Source organism: Sminthopsis crassicaudata, chromosome 2, assembly GCF_048593235.1.
Source record: "Sminthopsis crassicaudata isolate SCR6 chromosome 2, ASM4859323v1, whole genome shotgun sequence".
Classification (NCBI taxonomy): Eukaryota; Metazoa; Chordata; class Mammalia; order Dasyuromorphia; family Dasyuridae; genus Sminthopsis; species Sminthopsis crassicaudata.
This window is the reverse complement of record NC_133618.1, coordinates 594,036,480-594,057,524: the sequence shown is the minus strand read 5'-3', so window position 1 is coordinate 594,057,524 and position 21,045 is coordinate 594,036,480. Positions and strand designations below refer to the sequence as shown.

The 21,045-nt window shown below is 35.8% G+C and overlaps 1 protein-coding gene across 3 annotated transcripts in view; it reads left to right on the top strand.

The window, feature by feature from the left end:
- The first annotated feature begins 3,527 nt into the window (after positions 1-3,527).
- Positions 3,528-21,045, top strand: part of SHTN1 (shootin 1) — a 106,245-nt gene continuing 88,727 nt past the window's right edge. Inside the window, exons 1-2 of one of the 3 annotated variants that reach the window (XM_074295703.1) lie at positions 3,528-3,748; positions 18,504-18,556. In XM_074295703.1, the coding sequence (XP_074151804.1) occupies positions 3,691-3,748; positions 18,504-18,556 (111 nt within the window). In that variant the 5' untranslated portion in view covers positions 3,528-3,690. The remainder of the gene's footprint in view (positions 3,749-18,503; positions 18,557-21,045) is intronic. The other 2 variants (XM_074295702.1, XM_074295705.1) reach the window with 2 other exon arrangements.

The window sequence follows — 21,045 nt, the reverse complement described above, 5'->3', positions numbered from 1 at the left end:
TAAAATTATGAGGACATGAAGAGAAATATTTTTGATAAGGAACAGAGGAATTTGTCTAAAGAAACCAATGTAGACATACAAGGAACTTACCAAATTACTTAGATTTTTTTTTAAAGATCAGCACAAAAGATGGAGGGTTGCTAGGTGGCACAATGGATAGAGTTCCAGACTTGGAATGAAGAAAACACATCTTCCTAAGCTCAAATATGACAAACTAGCTGTATGACTCTGGGTAAGTCACTTAACTCTGTTTGCCTCAGTTTCCTCATCTTTAAAATAAGCTGGAGAAGGAAATGGCAAACCACTCCAGAATCTTTGCCAAGAAAACTTCAGAGAGGTTCACAAAGAGCTGAACATGATTGAAATGACTTAAGAACAACAAAGAAAATATGGAGTATTAGATGAAGAATGACTACAAAGGCATGGCACAGTCCTGCAAGTACTCAAAATGAACTATGTCTGATAAGGAAAACTAAGGACAACCAAATCTTGTATATTTTTAAAAGGTGATTGGGAAAAAAGAGTAGAGAAAGGATAATACCACTATATAGGGCAGATAGGTAAATGATAACAGATATTTACTTATTTTTCATCTTTTTTTCCCCTCAATATAAAGATCCTTGAAATGAAAAAGGCAAGGCAAAAAAATGTCTCTTAATGAATTGTTACTTAAGTATACAGAGTACAGTGGGAAGAGGATACCTAAATGAATTTGATGATTTCAAGATCTAGGTCCTTTCAGTAAGCCTTCAATATTAAAAAAAATAAATTCTGGAGTTTACCTTGCATATACTTTAAGAAAAACAGACTAATTTTAATAGGATAATGTAGAAATTTATTAAATATTCCCCATACACCCTTGACACACTTTTTGTACTTTATGGGAATAGACATGGTTATTCTAGATATTAAATGAAATGGCAGCTGGGATTGATGAAAAGAGATATGTACTAGAGGATTGGGCAAGAGTTATTCTAATTTAAAAGTGGAACCTGCATATTACAAGCTAGTGAGTTTCACTTCTGCCAGAACTCATAGAATCACAGAATTTGAGAATTGGAAAGGATGCTAGTGGCTAGGTTACACATAAGAAGACTTCTCTCCCTCTAGAACATTACAGGTGATCATCTAGTCTCTGTTTAAAGGCAATGAGATAGTGCAGTAGAGAGAATGCTGGGACTGGAATCATAAAGATCTGAGTTAATTGATAATTGATAATTGATCTCAGATACTGATAACTCTGTGACCTTCAACCAGTAATTTAACTTGTTTACTTCAGTTTCAACATTTGTAAAAATGGGGATAATTGATAGCATCCATCTCCTAGGGTTGTGGTGAGGATCAAATGAAATTTTTATAAAATTCTTGACTCTTAATAGGTCCACATAAATGCTTATTCCCTTCCCTTTTAATCTGAAAAGAGGTAGACAAGCTCTTTAAACTATCTTGAAGGGAGGGCTGTCATATAAAGGAAAGATTAGATGTAGGCAGCAGAATTAGGAATAGTGTGTAAAAACTACAAAGAGGCAAACACCTGATTTCACAAAAACCTTTTTTACGCTTAGAGCTACTCAAGTGTACACCCAGTTGCCTTGGGAAGGAGTGGTGGGCCATTTTTATTTGAATAGCTTCAATTCAAAAAAAGGTTAGGGGATAGCTTGACAACACAATGTGGAAGGAATTATTGCTCCTATAGCAGGGCTAGACAAGATAATGTCTGAATTGCCTTCCAATTTTCAGATTTTGTAAGTGGGATGTAGTTGGGACAGGAAATAAAGACCATAGGAAATAAGAGGAGGGGGTGATCATTAATTAAAGACTTCATGAAATGATTAAGTTGGGACTAATTTAAAGTATAAACTGTCCCTTATGATCAGAACAATGTATGTCTTATTTGTCTTTCTCGTGCCCAGAATAGAAATATATATAAGTGGGTAATCTAAGAATATTATGTTAACTCTTGTCTCTATCCCTTCCATACAAAGATGCAGCTTTAGACAATTGTGTTTTCCATTTGTGGTTGAGGGGGGAAATGATCTGGTTCATAATGGTGTAAATGATTCTTTGGGGTTGTGGATACAGCAACTCTTCTTACAATCACCAGGAGAGTATCAAGCAATTAGTGAATACACAGTAAATATTTATTTATAACCCCTCACAGGGTAGTTTCGATCAAAAAAAGAAAGTGCTCAGCACTGTGCCTGACACAGGGGGAGGGTTTAATAAATGCTTGCTCCCTTCCCTTTCTCCTGGTCTACTAGCATATTTTAACCAGGATCATGACAATGGAAAAAGAAAGGAAATATGGTGTAGAGAATGGAGAGCTGGCCTCAAAGTTCAGTATGGTCAAGTATGGATTTATATATATATATATTGTCCCTATGATCCTGGACAAGTGTTCAAGGTCAGAAATGTCAAGCATGTTACTCAATACTCCCTAGTAGGGCTGGAAGCAGATTAAAATTGAATAGGGAAATATTTAAAAATAAATAAAACTGCAATAAGACATATATTACATTACACTTTAAAGCTGTCAATATGAGGCCCACAGGGAACCTTATGAATGAATTAGAGGCCTCCATTCCTATTCCCGACACCAGAGTTCTTCACATCTATCTAACACTAATTCGCAGAGAATGCCGTCCAGCTTTGGTAACAGGGAGTTTCCTCACCTTTGGAGACCCCTATGTCGACGAAATCACAGGTTCAGACCCTATTTCATAAGGAGAAAAAATGGTCACACAGGACCCAAGTGACCGAGTAGCCCCACCACTCCTTACTTATATGTGTTTAGATCAATTTTATAGATTATACTTCAAAACTATTTGTCTTCTTTCTTTTTGCAAGGATTTCTTCCGAGTTTCCTGCTTGGATCTAGAAGTGGATGGGTGTGTTTTCCCTTGGGGCAGATCACAACACTACACTGAATCTATGACTGTTTATTTCCCTTTATGGTTCGGGAAGCGCCCAAGAGACTTTTTTTTGGGAAATCTCTCAAAGCACAAAATCATTCATTCTAGGTGTCTCGCTTTCTCCTCCTACCCCTCGACCATATGGATTTTCTAGGAGGTGACAGCTAACACGAAGCTTTTCGAAGAAACCGCAAAGGCGTTGGGGATGGGGTGGGGATCCCTCACTCTCCGTTGGGTCTTTGTGTCGGGGATAGGGGGAAGAGAAAGCAAAGTGCCGGTCCCCCCCATTCCTTCCGTACTCTGAGCATTCTGAGGCTGGGGGGCAGCGCGCTGTCCCCAGTCGTCCCCGCCCCCCATTCTCTTTGCGGGAGGGCGGGTTGGCGCGTGCCGCAGGGAAGCCTCCCGGGGTCCTGGACAGCCGCCTCTGCAGCTACGCCCAAGTCCCGGTAGACACCTCGTTCCTCAGCACCTGGCACTCCTATTACTCCCGGAGTCCTAGCCGCAGGTGAGACGGCAGCCGCCCCCTCTGCCACCGGAGCCACTGCCACCGGCGGCGAGGCGGTGGCGGAGGCTGCTGCGGCAGTAGGTGTGTAGGGATGATCTCACTCGCCCACTCCGCGCCAGGAGGAGGAGGAGCAGGAGCGGGAGGAAGCCCAACTTCCGGGTAGTAGGGCGGCAAAGCACCGGCATCTTTCTTTTCCTACCCCCCAGGACAGCCCCCTCCCCTCGTTTTCCCCCTTCTCGCCCCTTTGCCTTCCCTCTGCTCCCTGACGCCGACATGAACAGCTCCGACGAGGAGAAGCAGCTGCAGCTTATCACCAGCCTGAAGGAGCAAGGTGAGGGGGCCACCCGCGGGGAGGGGGCGGTGGCTGCTGCTGCAGCTGCCCGCCGAGGTGGGGGAGGGAGAAGGTAGGGCGGGAGAGAGCGGGAACGCCCTACCCTGGGCAGGTGGAAGCCGGAGTGGGGGGTGGGCTGCCCTCTCCCCTTGTCCCCGCCCGTTTGCCGGGGAAGGACGCTCGGAACACACAGCCTTGATCTCTGGGAGCCTAGTCCCAAGGCCAGGGACTAAGGGTTTCAATCTCCACAGCCCAGAAAAATGCGAAGCGCGGGGGAGGTGTCCGGAGGTAGGGGTGGAGTGGGGTGGGCAGAGGCCCGAGCTGCCGTGGGTTGGGCGGGACAAAGACACGAAGACACGTGGCGCGTGATTGCCTGCTGCCCGGCACTGGTATGGGCAGCGAGGATACCTTTGAGTGAAGGTTGCCTCTCTTTCCAAGCCTTCATTGAACCCCACTCACCGATTACCAGAGGCGCCCAGGCCTGTCAGATTTTTCTGGTCCTTTCCATCTTTTTCAATTCTGGCTTGAACTGGTTTCATGCTCTCCCCTCCCCCACTCCCATTTCAAAGCTAGATCACATTTTCCAGGCCAGAAGGTGTTTCATCACTTTCCATTTTTAGCAGTTTATTAGACAGTAGGTCAACACTTAAGCTAAGTGGGAATCTTTGCTTTTAGTTAGGTCAGTAGCTGATGTAAGAATAAGTATGTGGATTTACTTATCTCTGCATACTAATTATGGGTTTCTCTTAAAGATTAAAAAAATAATAATAATCAAATGTTATTTTAAATTAAAGTTGTCACTCAATCAGTATGAACTTCACACTACATACCCCTTCTCCTCCCACCCCAGGATGGCCTGGGTAAGTGATTTCCAAGAAAAAAAATAATGCAAATTCAGGAAGTGAGAATTTATAGCAATAAACATTTTTTTCTTAGATGACATTAACTTGAATGCCAGATCTATTCCTTCACTCCCTCTCAGAATCCTTCACTGGCTATGTCCTTGGATAATCTCTCTAGGTATCAATTGCCTCATTGGTAAAATGGGAATACTTACTTTACTTCCCTGAAGGCCCAGGATTTGAACTTTTTGAGGTTCTTACAACTATGGAAACTGTGAATGACTATAAACCATACAGGTGATAATTGAAAAGTATGGGGTAGGGTTACAAAAGCTCAGTGTTTCTCATGTTTAATGGCTTAAGTAGGATTAATAGCCATCTCAACTTGTTTTATAGATTGGTATAGAGGATGGATGCATGAATGAATGAATGAATGAATGAATAAATGAATGAATGAAAAAGCATTTAAATCCTATGTGGAAGCTTCTGTAGTAAGGAGTAGGAATAAAAATAGGATAAGCAAGACAGTATCTGCCCTCAAGGACCTTACATTTTGATAATGGAAGATGGACAGCACATATACTTGAGGGAAGTCACTAGGTTGGTGAGTGGAATCCTGGAAACATACATTGTTATATCTTATTCATATAGAAAGTGTCCATGATTTCTTTCTAGGTAACTTAGTTTTGGCGTAGATTCAAAAAAGCTGAAGGAATTTCCCAGTCACATATAGTGAAGGAAGGATTTGAATTGAAGTCTTCCTGACTTAGGTTCCCACACTTTATTTTACACACATACAAAGACACACAGAGTTTTTTTATTCCAAACAAACAAGTTAAAAGAATCCTGCTCCCTAGAGCCCTGCTTTTCATGACCCCAGGAACCAGTACCAGTTTTTTTAAGTCACATTTGAAGATAAGCCCTAGGCTTTTTATTTTTGCTTTTGGAATTCATTGTCATTTATTTATATATTTGACAAATATTTATCAAGCGCCTCTTTTGTGCCATGTGTTATACAAGATTATGGAGTAGGAGATTATGATTTTATGAAGACATTAAGAAATTAGCCTTCCTAATTTTGATTTGCTCATTCAAGGTAGTAGCATAGTGAGGTAAGGGCAAAGTTTGCTATAGAAAAACCACAGCATTTAGCTAAATAATACAGTTCTAGGCACATAATATTGGAATGACAACAACCTAGTCTATTAAATTTGAAAGTGATCTTAGAATTTAAAGATTATAGGACTAAGAGTTGAAGGGGGCATCAGAGATTGTTAGTCAAATCACTTCATTTTGTAAGAAGAGAGATTCTTAAAGAAGCCAAGTCACTTGAACAAGATCAACTTAATTTAGTGGTAAAGGTAGGCCTGAAAAATGATTTGATAGGTGAAGCCACTGTTCTTTCTACTTCCCTAGTGCTAAATAAATATTTGATTGATTTATAAACACATATTCTTTGTACTTTCCTAAAGCTGAAACAATGAGTTTATTCTTCACTAGAACCTCAGCCAAGCACATTGTACTGTGACAGGGTGCACTAAACTGAGTAGCCCATAAGCTTTTAGGCAACAGTTTGTTTCTGAAATCAAGGTTCCAAGATGCTTTGATAAACAAACGAGAGAGAGAGAGAGAGAGAGAGAGAGAGAGAGAGAGAGAGAGAGAGAGAGAGAGAGAGAGAGAGAGAGAGAGAGAGAGAGAGAAGCCAGAGAGGAACAAAATCTTCAATTTTAGAAAGATTCACAAAATTTATGTTTATTTACAAAATATCTCCAATAATATAGCATTTTATAGTACTTTTAAGGTTTGCAAAATGCTTCATACATGCATGTATAAAAATCTCATATGATCCAATCCTGTGAGATGTCATTACTATCCCCATTTTATAGATGAGAAAATTGAGGTGAAAGCTGTTGAGGTATTTGCCCAATATCACACAACTAGAAGGTAAACCTCTCTGAGGTAAAATTTGAATTCAGTATTTCCTAACTTCAAATACAGCCCTACATAATCTATCCTCGACAACTAGCTAGCTGTCTCTAGCTAATCTCTAATCCAAAATCTAAAATCTCCATGAGAGCTGTTTCTCAACCTGCAACCTCAAGAAGAGAGAGCACAGTGGAGTTGGGAACATGTATACAAATTGTTTCTAATCCCATCTGCCCCTCCACTTAGCATTTTGACAAAAGTCATGAATCATTTTAGGGCCTTGTTTCCTCATCTCTAAAATGAAGTACTTGTACAAGATGATCTCTAAGGTTCCCTTCAGCTCCAGAATATTATGGTTCTATGTTCTATCCCTTTAAAGTTCAATTTACAAGTCTGGTCAGTATTATCAGGTTAATAGTTTAATCATCAGTTCTTTTCTTTTTTTTTTATAGTTTTTTATTTACAAGATATATGCATGGGTAATTTTTCAACATTGATAATTGCAAAACCTTTTGTTCCAACTTTTCCCCTTCTTTCCCCCACTCCTTCCCCCAGATGGCAGGTTGACCAATATATGTTAAATATGTTAAAGTATAAGTATAAGTTAAATACTATATATATATATATATATATATATATATATATATATATATATATATATATATATATATATATATATACATAAATACACACACACACACACACACACACACACACACACACACACACATGTCCAAACAGTTATTTTGCTGTACAAAAAGAATCGGACTTTGAAATAGTGTACAGTTAACCTGTAAAGGAAATAAAAAATGCAGGTGGGCAAAAATAAAGGGATTGGGAATTCTATGTCGTGGTTCATAGTCATCTCCCAGAGGTCTTTCTCTGGGTGTAGCTGGTTCAGTTCATTATTGCTTTATTGGAACTGATTTGGTTCATTTCATTGTTGAAAATGGCCACATCCATCAGAATTGATCATCATATAACATTGTTGTTGAAGTATGTAATGATCTTCTGGTCCTTTTCATTTCACTCAGCATCAGTTCATGTTAAGTTTCTCCACATCAGTTCTTTTCTTCATGAAACCTCTTGGGATGTCTTTTAGATACTTCTTATATCCTACTGTTTTAGAGCTGATCATTGATTAACTGAGGATAGGGATCTTCATACATAAGCACATAAAGATCATGGAGGTCTTCTTTCAGTGGGTCATCATAGTTGCAGGAGTTTGCATTAGCCATCTCTTTCCTTCTTGTCCCCTTTTTTCCCCTGCCTGCTTCCCTCCTTCCTTCATCCCTTCTTCCCTTTACTTTCTTCCTTCTTTCTCTCCCTCCCCCTATCTCTTTATTCCTCCATTCCTTCCTCCTTCTCTCTTTTCCTTCTTCTCTCCTTCCCTTCCTCCTTCCCTTCATCCCTTCCTCCCTTCCTCCTTCTCTTCCTTCCTTTTTCCTTCCTCTCTCCCTTCCTTCTTTCCTCCCTTCTTCCATTCCTCCTTCCCTCTCTTCCTTCCTTTCTCTCTTCTTCCTTTTCTTCCCCCTCCCTTCCTTCCTTCCTTTCTCCCTCTTTCCCTCCCTTCTTTCTTCCCTCCCCTCCTTTCACCTTCCCTTCCTCCTTCTCTTCCTCTTTTCCCCTCCCTCCTTTCCTTTTTCTCTCTCTCCCTTCCTTCCTTTCCCTTCTTCCTCCATCACTTCCTCTCTCTTTCTCCCTTCCTCCTTCTCTCTCTCTTTCCTTTTCTCCCTCCCTCCCTCCCTCCCTCCCTCCCTCCTTCTCTCCCTCCCTCCCTTCCTTCCTTCCTTCCTTCCTTCCTTCCTTCCTTCCTTCCTTCCTTCCTTCCTTCCTTCCTTCCTTCCTTCCTTCCTTCCTTCCTTCCTTCCTTCCTTCCTTCCTTCCTTCCTTCCTTCCTTCCTTCCTTCCTTCCTTCCTTCCTTCCTTCCTTCCTTCCTTCCTTCCTTCCTTCCTTCCTTCCTTCCTTCCTTCCTTCCTTCCTTCCTTCCTTCCTTCATAACTTGTCTAGGATCACATACAGATAAGACTTGAACCCAAATCTTCCTGACTGCCACAGTGCCTCCAGATCTATGGCACAGTGCCTCTTGTTTTCAGATTAAAGATTTATAAATGTGTGAGATGAGCCATCATCTATTTTGAACACTCATAACAGAAAAATAAAAAGTCCGTAATTGGCACTTACAAAGGTCCCATTGATCAAGGCCACTTCCAAAGGTCATGGAATGGCAAGGATACTTTTTGAAACCTGACTCTCTTGAAATGTATATCTACTTTTGAATTGTTCCTACCTTCAGTCATTCAGGCATTGAGACCTTTTAATACAGAGCATAATTTTTTAATCCTATTCCAGGAGTATAAACAGCAGGGGAGGGCTTGGTTCAGAACTAAGTGATGATAGGTCTCTTGATTTCATTAATTTTTCAATGCCATTTAACCTTATTGTTTGAGAAGCTATGGTTTTAAGACAGAAAAGGTGGGGGCTGAAGAGATAATTTGATGAACATTCAAAGATGTAATGGAAAAAGCATGAATTTAGAATTAAGAGACCTCAGTTTGGGCCATGATTATGCTCCTTTTTGTTTCAATTTACTAAGCTTTTTTTCCGCTCTTGATTCTCATATCCATTTTTTTATTCTTCACTTTGTATTCACAGATGTAATAAACATTTTATTTGTGCTTTGCTGTGTCACTTTGAACAAGTCATTTCAGAATTGAAAGGGATCTCAGACATAATTATATGCATCCCCTACCTGAAAATTTTGTGGTTGTTGCTGTTCATTCATTTTCAATTGTCTGACCCTTTATGACCCCATTTGGGTTTTCTTAGCAGACAATGGAATGGTTTGCTATTTCCTTCTTCAACTCATTTTACAGAAGAATAAACTGAGGTGATCTAAGTTAAGTAACATGCCCAGGGTCATGCAGCTAATAAATGTCCCAAGCCACATTTGAACTCAGGAAGATGAATCTTTCTGTCTCCAGATCTGGCATTCTGTCCATTGTGCCACTCAGATGCTCCAACCTGAAAAAATGAATCCCTGCAAGAGTGTCCTTAAAAAGTGGTCATATTTCTTCATCTTAAAGACTTTTAGTGCTTGGAAATCCAATACCATCATAATATTAATTTTTTTGAAAGTTCATACTAATAGAAATCTGATCTGCTTTTGAGTCCAAATCTGACATCTTATAACTTTTTACCCATTGGTCCTACTTCTTTTCAGGGCCATGAATAACAGGTTGACTCCTTCTTTTATGTGATAGTATCTTCATATTTAAAAAGATACTGACTATGAATATATATCTCATCTTTTCTAGGCTAAACATCTGTGATTTCTTCAGTGGTCTTAGGATGTATGTATGATCTCAAGGTCCATCATCATTCTGGACCTTCACTAGATTGTGAATGCCCTTACCAAAGTATAATTCCCCAAAATGGGTATAATACTTTAGATGTGGCCTCACCATGACAGAATGCAATGGAACCATCATATTTTTCTGGATTCTATTAATACAGTATAATTGAATTAGGGTTTTGCTTTTGTTTTTGTTTTGAGGATGCCACGTTTCACAGTTTATTCATGTTGAGCTGGCAGGCCATTAAAATGCCTGGGTCTCTTTCATATGAATTGCTTTTTATTCACTTCTCTAACATCCCATGCTTGTGTAATTGATATTTTTGAATCTAAATTCAGAAATTTACATTTATCTTGCTAGAAGATGATTGGTCTGACTTTTACCCGAACTTAACTTTTTTTTTTTAATTCGCTATCCTTTCCCACTTTGTCATATATAAATTTCAGAAATCTTCATCTAAATTATGGCTAAAAAAGATAACAGTATAAATATGTATACATATGTTGGATTTAACATATACTTTAATATATTTAACATGTATTGGACTACCTGCCATATAGGGGAGGGGTGGGAGAAAAGAGGGGAAAATTTGGAACTGAAGATTTTGCAAGGGTCAATGTTGAAAAATTACCCATGTTGTAAATAAAAAGCTATGATAATAATTAAAAAAAATAAATTGTGTCTAAAAATGTTTATATGCACAGGGCCAAGGACTCTGTGGTACTCTACTAGAGGCTCCTAACTAGATTGACATTAGTCCAATAATCAACCAACCTTTTTGTGTTGGATGAGGTTGAAAGTCTCCTGAAGATTCCACAGTCTGTTTTTTAAATTATGAATAAAAATCTGTTTTCCCTGTCATTCTCACTGGAAAGGAAAAAAAAATAAAGTTTTGCAAAAATTATGTATAGTCAAACAAAACAAATTCTTTCATAGTCCATACCCCAAAGACATGTTTTCCTCTGGACTCTCAATCATCATTGCTCTGTTTAGAGATGGATAGTATTCTTCATCATTTGCCCTTTAGAATTATAGTTATTGTCTTGATCAGAGGTCTTAAGTGTTTCAGTTGTCATTTCACTGTTATTGTAGAAATCATTCTTTTAGTTGTACTCACTTCACCTTTCATTGGTTCATATAAATCTTTCCATGTTTTTCTGAAACTATTTCTTTTGTCATTTCTTAGGTCATATTCTATTACATTTATATACCATGATTGCTTAGGCCATTCTATAATTGGTGGGCATTTCTTTACATTCCATTTCTTTGACACTATAAAAATAGCTTATACTTCTTTTTTTTTCCTTCTTTGAACTTTTTGGGGCCTCATAGTGATGTTGCTAGGTCAATGAGTATGCCTTATTTGGTAACTTTTGGGCCCCAGTTCCAAATTGCTTTCCTCCATATTCTAGATTTGGTCAAGCTAATCAGAGAATACTGAGATTTGAAAATAGCCAATGGTCATTATCACTTCTTAATATTCGGAATGAGTGTTATTTTGGGCTAACAATATTTTGTTCCTTGCCTCTTCTGAAGGAAGATTTTACTATCAAATAAACTGTGTGTCCTTTTAGAGTTAGAATTAAACCCTAAAGTGAGGATCATATTTACCTGACCCACTCATATGGAAAATTATATCCTGAAAGTTCACCAATTCACACAGTGACTTTTTAAAAATGAAAAACAACAAATTATTGTTCATAAGTATCTAGTTTTAACCCCTAGGCAAGGTGCTAAGGACAAAAATCAATCATCTACACAACTAACAATCTGCTTAAAAACAGATGCACAGTATTATGTCATAAATAAAGGTATATTTAAGAAAGTGCTGAAATATAATGCCTACATCTGCCAAAATATGAACAATCTAATTTATACTTTCTAGTCCCTGGATTCCATGGCTTCTAAATCACACCTCCTCCAACTATTGAATTACTTGAAAAATTCCACTGTTTTTATCAAGTTGCACAATTATCTGTATTATATATATATTTTTTTAGAAAATTTATTGTGTGCCTCTTAAAAATTGGAAGTCTGCATGATTATTTTCAAGAAGATATTGAGATAATTTTCTTTGAACTTCATTTTATTAAGGTGATAGATATCTTTAATAATACAGAGAAATATCATCTTTGGATAATATCTTGTGCACACTCCTTATTTCCTGAAGTGCATGTTTCTATTTTAAAATATGACAGTTTTCTGTGTAAACCTCTGCCTTTCCAAACATCCCTCTTTGAAAAGGCAGTACATTGTTCTGAATTGCAATTCCTTGACTCTAAATAAATTTGGTTGTTCTAAATTTTTTCCATGTATAACTACTTTTTTAATATTATAGACTTGGTATAGTCCTTGATGAGATTTATGATTTTTCATGCAAATCAATGAATTTAGAAAACTCCACAAAGCTTTATTACCTGATGAGCCTGTTATGATATTGTTTAGTATTGATCATTCTTTGAATAAAAGTGGATTCCTCTAAAGTTGAAATTTTAAAAAGACATTGTTTGCTTTTAAAACAAAACAAAATGTTTTTATTTTTGGTGCCACAAGATTATTTAGTTAATGGTTATAGTCTTAATAAAAATCCAAGCAAACTCTTACTTGTTACATTGACACAGAACAGTTGGTGTGCACAGGAGAAAGAGAAAAGGACTTCATTACAAAGGCAAGTCATTGAATTTAGCCTTATATTGACTATACCAGTTATGAAAGCCTTATTTTTGCTTTAAAACTGAATTCATCTGAAGTGAAACAATGGAAAGACATTATAAATTATGTTTTAGTAGTCATGCCCTGACCCCCGAAGCAATCTAATGATAGCTATCCTCTTAACTTGGGAAAATATAATTAATTAGGTGAATGTTTTTATTACAGTGGAAAACTTTACAGCATATTTATGTTATTTTGCTATCCAGTCCTGGACAAAGTTAATTTAAGACCCATTCTACTAAAAATCCAAAAGTACGTTCATATGTTACATTTCAGAAATAAACCATAATTACTTGTTTATCTCATTTCAGAAATGTGTTATAGCATCTCTTACCATCAGTTATTCTATAACATAGTTTCTGTATGGTATTGATGCTGAGATGGATTATTATGCAGTTATTCTGATAATTTAGTAAGGCTTGCAATATGAGCCTGAAATTTCCTTTGTTGAACTATCATTTACCCCCAAATAGGGGGTAAATCCCAAGTAGTTTCAGTAGGCTTCGAAACAGACCCATAGATTCTATGATGTAACTATGCAAATGAATTAGAATACATTGTTAGAGTGATTCAGGTAACAAAGTGGATAAATGTGAGATTTGGGAGTCAGGAGAACCTGAGTTTGAATTCTGCCTAAGCTACTTAATAGAGTAACTAAACAAGCCATCTAACTTCTGTTTTTCTTGGTTTCCTCATTATAAAATGGGGATAATTCCTCATTATAAAATGGCACTACCTCCCAGAATTGTGAAGATCAAATGAGATAATGTATATAAAGTGCTTTGCAAACCTTAAAGCTTGATATCAATGGTAGTTACTGTTGTTATTACTAGTAGTATTAATAATAGTAGCAAAAAGTAAACGTAGTAAAGTAATATCTAACATTTATATAGTATTTTATGGTATTATTTTTGAGGAACATCAACATTAATGTACAATTTAGAACCATGAAAATTTAATTGGGTCATCAAATCTGATTTTCTTGTGACTTTCATCCTCTGAAACTGAGATTAATCTGATTTTGTTTTAGTTCATTGGGGCTACATAGCCTTTATTTTGTGCTTCTAATGAAAGAAAGCATATTGATATAGGGTTTAGTACATTTTGAAATTTTATTTCAAAAGCTGGCTTTGCTACTTAACTACCTTATGATGGGAGCATCTCATTTTCCCCATGTACAAAGCTCTTCTTAGCTTTAGAATATGTGATTACTATTTTAAACAGTATAATATCACTTTTCTAAACTGAAAAAAATAACAAGGATAGTTAAACATTAGAATCATTTGGGAAATTTTTAGTTACCCAATTTTTGGTTATTTTATTTAGTTAAATTGGAGAGCCTTGCCTATGCTTTATTGATGGTACTTCATTATTATTATTAGAACAAGTTACTGTATACTTCCCAGAGAACCACTGAATTTCACAGTTGCCATTAATTTCTTTCCAGATGTGATTTCAGTATGTCACCTTTGTTATTTGATCAGTTATTCTAACAGTGCTTTCTCTCTGCCTCCCTAATGCTTTAATTAACAAGGTAGGTATAAATAGCTCTTCTTTCTTTAGTTCTGGCTTTAAGTGCAGAACCCATTGGTATCTGTGCAGAAAGGAATAGTGTCCTAATTGAACAGAGTCTTTTATGACTAAAATCCTTATTCACCATTAGGGAAAGGGGAAAAATAATTTCTTTCTTGTACCATTGTTAAAAGGTGTTTCTGTATTCTGTCATTTTCATGTATTTTTATGTATGTATATATATGTGTGTGTGTACATATATATGATGATAATATAAAAATTCACTTTAGAACATCTCATTAGACAGTGAATTTCAGGTTATATTTAATGGCCATAAAAGCTTTATTTTTCTTAGATTTTCTCATCATAAAACATAATGGATGGGGACATGGAAAGTCTTTTAATATTCTCTTGCCAAGTCTGGTGTGATAGAGTTGACCTAATCAATGAAGCAGTGTGGTCTAGTAGAAAGAGAGCTTTGAGTCAGGAGACCTGTTTACTAGTCTTGGCAAGATTGTTATAAGGATAAAATGAACTAATATGTTTGGACCTTGCACAGGAAATGTAGAAGTAGTATTTAAATAACAAATGCACTATTTAATTACTGTTTAAATATCCGAAGTCATATCTATTGTCAATTAGGGTGAGTACCAAATGATCTCTAGCTCTAAAATTCTCTTGATTTCCATGAGAGGACTTATAATGAAGAAAACTTTTCCTTAGTGTTACTGAGTTTTGGGGAATAAAGAACCAGCTTTACCCTTAAATCATATTTCCCTTATTTTCTTTAGTTTTCTTTTATATAATTTAACTCTTCTTCCCACTTTTTTGGACACCAAATGTCAATTCCCAATAAATATTTTTTAAACACCTACTATATGCCAGGCACTAGGCTAATCTTTGAGGATACAAAAAGGAAGCAAAAAACAATCCCTTCCTTCAAGGAGCTCACATTGTAATGGGAGAGAGACAAGAAGCAAAAAAAAACCATACAAACAAGCAATATATAGGATATATAGGAAATAATTGACAGAAGCAAGGCATTAGTTTTAAGAGAGGTTGGGGAAGGCTTCCTTTATAAAGCAGTATTTTAGTTAGGATTTAAAGGAAGCTTTTTTCTATTTTTTTTATCTTAGATATGTTTCCACTTTCATTTCTGACACTTCACTTTCTTTGCTTCTCTATTTTTCATTGACTTCTCTTAGGACTTTTTTCCTCATAATTAAAACAAAGTTACCCACCACAAATAAAAACTCCTTGTTATTCACCTTATCCTCTTTCTCTATAAGCCAGCACTGTAGGAAAGTTACAAACCATGAACTTTCCTTGGGAGTACATAACTTTTCAGGTGAAAGCCTGGTGGATGTATAGGAAATGAGTTAGATTTGTAAAGCTTCCTGGAATGCTGGAAATTTTCTTACATGCTGGAGTTAGATAAAATGAGTCTTTAGTGTTCATAAATTGATAGAAGACCTCTTGAGTAAGAACTTACTCAAGACAAAAATAGGGATAGTTCTTTTATTGCTTTTCAAAAACTAATTAATATATCCCTTAGGAATGTTGGTGAGAATGGAGGATTGAGTGAGAATGAAAGTGTGTGTGTGTTTGTAAGAGAAAGGGAAGAAGAGAGAAAGAAAAAGAGATAAGAAGAGAAAGAAAGAAAAATCAGGAGAAAGAGAAAGTAGAGAGAGAAAAAATAAGAGAAGGAAAAAAGAGAGTTAAGGTAGTGGAAGGAGAGAGAGGGATAAAGAGATGTGAGATGCAGAAGGAAGAGAGAAGAGAGATGAGGGGAAAGGGAAAGATAAAGAAGAAGGAGAGAGAATTAATTTTTTAGATACATTTGTTTACATGGTCTTAAGCTTGTTGTAGCTTTGAAGAATAATTCAAAATATAGTTAGGATTTTTTTTTAATGGACATTGCCTGTCTACCCACCTCTCCTCCTCATAGATTTCCTTCCCTCACCCTTTCAGCTCTTGTTTTCCCTGTTTCCCCTTCATACCCACAAGCTTCAAAAAAGTTGCATGTAGTCATTTACAAAAAAAAACATGTTTTCACCTGATTTCCATTAAGATACCATAGGTGAAGGGTTCTTAATTAATTCTTTCCATAAAGACCTAGTAATTGAAGGAATCAACAGTGTTCCATCTGGGTGCTATCAGCCATATAATGGGAAGAATAGTATTAGTGTAATAAAGAAGGCCTTCAAAGCATCTATCAAATGTGTTAAATAAGAGAAAAAAAACTCCTTACTGCCTATATGAGATCATGGGTTTATACACCTTTATTATGGCTTCTATAACTACAGACTAGGTCACTAGGAATGATAATACTAAATAAATTTTGATTTTTCAATTTACTCAATATAATCTATTTGAATACTAAATTATCAGCCAATAATTTCTTTATTTCTGTTTTTTATTTCTTAAAAGAACAGTGAAATATTAGAATCAGAATTGTTCAATTTCTTGACAATATATAAAGAACTTTCTTCAAAACAGACATTTGAAGTAGGTACTGAATAAATGTAGTTGCTCCTATTTAATAATTCAGGAAAATCCAGAGAAATTAAACGATTTGTCACATGGCTAGTAAGTAATGGATTCAAGACTTGAACCCAGATTCTACTGATTGGGACTAAAGTTTAGCACCTTTCCCATTTTGCCAGACTAAACCTGACAATGTGCCAATTGTTACTTAAGAGCTTTAGCATTTCTTTCTTTCTTTTCTTTTCTTTTTTTTTTTTTTTTAATAAAGACACCTCATCAGTTTAAAAGTCACCTTTTTTAACTGACTGCTTCATAAGGTAAACTTTGAAGGAAATGGCCTTCTTTTTTCTTTCTAGGGAGGGAAAATAAGGAAAAAAAGATGGAGAGTTTGTGTTTAACTACCGTAGATGCTGTCATGGTTTAAAGGTTCTGCTGGTTGGGGGTTTGTTTGACAATATTTTAAATTTTAGTTATTTATGTAATCATGTCAAAGTAGGCCCTTATCACTTTAGATTGTTGATGTATGAAAATAAGATTATTTCTCACCAACAAATTGTGAGTTCAAATCTCAGCTCTGTCTCTTATTTCTACCTTATAATCTTCTGGGCTTCAGTTTCTTTATCTTTAAAAGGGAGGTGCTTGGGATGAGAGTGGATAAAATGATCTGTAAGGTCCTTTCAGGCTCTAGATCCATACTCTGGTGAGCTATTCTCAGATTTCTTTTACCTCTGGTAGTTGGAAGCAAACAAACACCTCAAGCACTAATGGCAAACAAAGGTTCAGGTAATCGATAGTATTGAAAAGCTATGGGGTTTTGTTATTGCTGTTGGCTACTGTTATTATTATTATTTTTTAATCTTGTTTCCTTATTTTGGCCTTCTTGGAAGTATTTGCTATTTCTGTTCCTTATAGGTTGGGGGGGGGGTTGTTTGTTTTTTTGCATGTAGATCCTACTTAAAATATTTTTAAAAGGTCTGAAATGCCTTGGGATTTTTAAGTAGATCAGAAAAGTCACCAGAATTAATCAAGTGTTGAAATCCTGGGGCTTGTTGCTAGTAGTAGAATGAAATGGGAAGCAGTTAATCAATGCGTTAAATCATTTTCAGAAGCCCTACCTCTGATGTGCTTAAATAGAATGCCACATATAAAAGGGACCTCAGAGACAATCTATTCCAATTTTCTCATTTTACAAATGATGAAACTGAGGTTGGAGAAAGGGGATAATTTGTTCAGTTCTGTAACAATTGGTTTTAACCACATAGAATTGGACTTTGTGAGTTTGTTAAACTTTGATTTCTTTGACTTTCTAGGTGCATTTATCTATTAGCATGTGTTCTGAAATAAAAGTAATTATGGGAATGCTAAAGAAGCCAAAATCTTTGGTATGAATCATCCTTGTTAGAGTGATATTTTTGTATTGTTCATTTGAGAGCAATTAATACACTGTGGGTTGCCAACTGAATTTTAATATATAATCAAATAACTAATTTGAGGTGTTAAAACTTAGTTAAAAGTGGGCAGTTCTTTTTTATTTCAGTATATAGGAAGTCTTTGTAAAACCTATGAGTCACTTTTCTGACTTGATAGAGTTTAATTAATAGCATATAATCTTGTTTTGATAATTGAGGATGTGGCAATAGTCAAGGGTCATGATATGGAACTGAATTTTCAATATGTAGAACTGAAGGTATAAGGGATTAGGCTAGATTTATGCTGATCTAACTTAATTGTTTTGATGTTCTGTGGCTTTTCCTCTTTGATAATTGCCTCTTCTTCCTAAAAATGAGCTGGTATGGGAAAATCCAGATAACTGAAAGTTCTGACCTTCTGAGTTCAGATAAATCAACATTTTAATTTAATGAACTTGATTATTTTTCATTTCTGAGTGTTTTAATGTTGTTTTCCCTTTTCTTTTATAGCAATTGGTGAATATGAAGATCTTAAAGCTGAAAACAAGAAAACAAAAGAGAAGGTTTGTCATTTGTAATGTTTGGTGATTTTAAAATATTCTTTTTTTTTTTTTCATTTCTAAATCTGATTCTCCATCTTTCCAAAAATTTGGATTGCAACACTCATTGTTGTTACCTATTTCATTTCAGAGTGAATGAGAGTAGTTTTTTCTTTTTTTTTTTTTTCTGTATGTGCTTTTCAAACTGAATGTCAACTACAGGCAGCAGATGGTAAAGAATAGCAGACATGTCACACAGAGTGTATATTCTGGGATATTAACTACATGATGCAAATGTGTAGCATAGTACATGAGGCTGAAGAAATGTGCTTTCTTTCAAAAACTAGATCGTACTTGTTAGAGATAGACAATAAGTCCCCAGAGACTTAAGCTTTAGGACTTTGTTCCAAATATTGGAGGAAACTTTTCTGTATTCTTTCTGTAGGTACTTAGAATAAATGACTTCAGAAGTCTTTTCTGTTTTTGCTTACTTTGAATGTAGTAATTGTAAATCTGTAACTTTAAAAATTGCTTGGCACAAAATGGAAATTGGAAGCTTTGTGCAAGGGGTTTTTATTATTGGCTTTTATACAGTTGAAAAATAATTTTCTTCTACTTACTCCCATAGATTGTCTCTTTGATGATTGTGAACATGTGTTAACAAATTTTTTTTTTCCTTGAAATAACACAAGATGACAGATTGGAGGGAAGTAGTATCTAGAGTGCAGAGACAAAGAGAGAAAAATAGAGGATTTTATTAGGAGGAGATGGAGAAAAGGGGGTAAAGAGAGGCAATAATGATCAGAAACTTAGCAACTTAGCTATCAGAAATAGATGTATTCAGCTTTTTCAAAATTCTCAATTGTTCATCTTTACATTTAAAATGTCAGTTGAAAATGACAATGAAAAGCAGCAGTGACATTCATGTTTTTGAAACACCTGGTTAACTTCTACTTCTTGATTACATAGAAATTGTATTTAATTTTCTAACATAAAATAACATAGTAAGACAAGGACTTTCATAACTTATATAATGATGCCATAGCTGATAATACTCATGTTATGTATTCAAAGAGAAGTTAAATAATGATCATTTTTCTAGATCACCAGTTTTTACAATGCTGTAAGTTTCTCATAAAGACAGACTTGGACTGTTAACACTTCTTAAGTTTTCTTAATAGCTTAAATAATTATTGATAGGAGGACAAGAAGTCAAAGGTGATAGTGCTGTCTGTGGTAGAGGAAAAATGTTAATTTATTTGTACACCATACATAAGTATTGTTCAATTGATCTCTTACTCATCAGTTAATCATCAGTTAATCAGCTGGTACACAGCACCTACTGTGTACCAGATATTGAAATCTGACCTCCTATTATTTCATATTTTTCAAACATTCTTATTACATTTAATTTATATCATATTTATTTGTGTTCTTTTCTTATTCTCTCTCCCAAATTCCTTGAGCCTAGAAGGTAGGGATCATATCATTTATTTTATAAATCAGTTTATCACTTCACAGAGAAGGTATTCATTCTCTCTGATGAACAGATGAGTAACATTTCAAAATTAGACAGAATCTTAGCTGTAGACTGTACATTTTTGGTAAAAAGCATATAATTGAATGTGGATATATCTGGACTCTAGGATCACTTCTTCCCTTTCACACAAAATTCAAAGGCATTTTGGCAACTCAAAAATGTTGCAAAATCTATACCTATAAAAATTTCCATTCATAACTCCTTTTTGTCCAATAAATTTTCACATGGCCCTGCATATATAGGTATGTAAAATAGGTGTCCAAATCAAAAATTTACTGATAATAAATCATAATTTCTTAACTTTCACATTTAGTTAAGTGAATGTGGTTGCAACTCATAGTTCAAGAAACTTTGTCATAGACCACCATAGCTATTTAATTTTGAAGCTACCTAAGTTGTATACATGAAACATATATATATATATGTACATATATATACATATGTGTGTATATATATATTTATACACACACATATATATGTATACATCTGCACACATGGATACACTTGTGTGTATGTATGAAAATCCAGTAAAGGAGACTAAGGAGGAGTAGTCAGCTAGTTAGGAAGAGAATCAAGAGAGATTAGTGTCATAAAAACTCAGTAGGAAGAGATTATTTAAGAGAAGATGACCAGGAGTGTCAGATGATGCACAGAGATCAAAAAAGATAAGAAAAGGCCATTAGATTAAGTAATTAAAATTCCATCATTGGAAACTTTGGAGAAAAAGCTTTTAATTGAAAGAGCAAAAGCCAGCTTACAAAAGAGGGTTTAGAAGAGAGGGAATGGAGAAAAGGGAAAGAGGAAAATAACTAGTATAATAGTGTGATCAAGGGAAGGATATTTAAAGATTAGGGAAGCATGGGAATGTTTATCAGCAAAATGGAAAGATGCCTGTAGATGGAGAAAGATTAAAGATTATGTTGAGTGGGACAGCTAGGTGGTACAGTGGATAGAACATTGGCCCTGGAGTTGT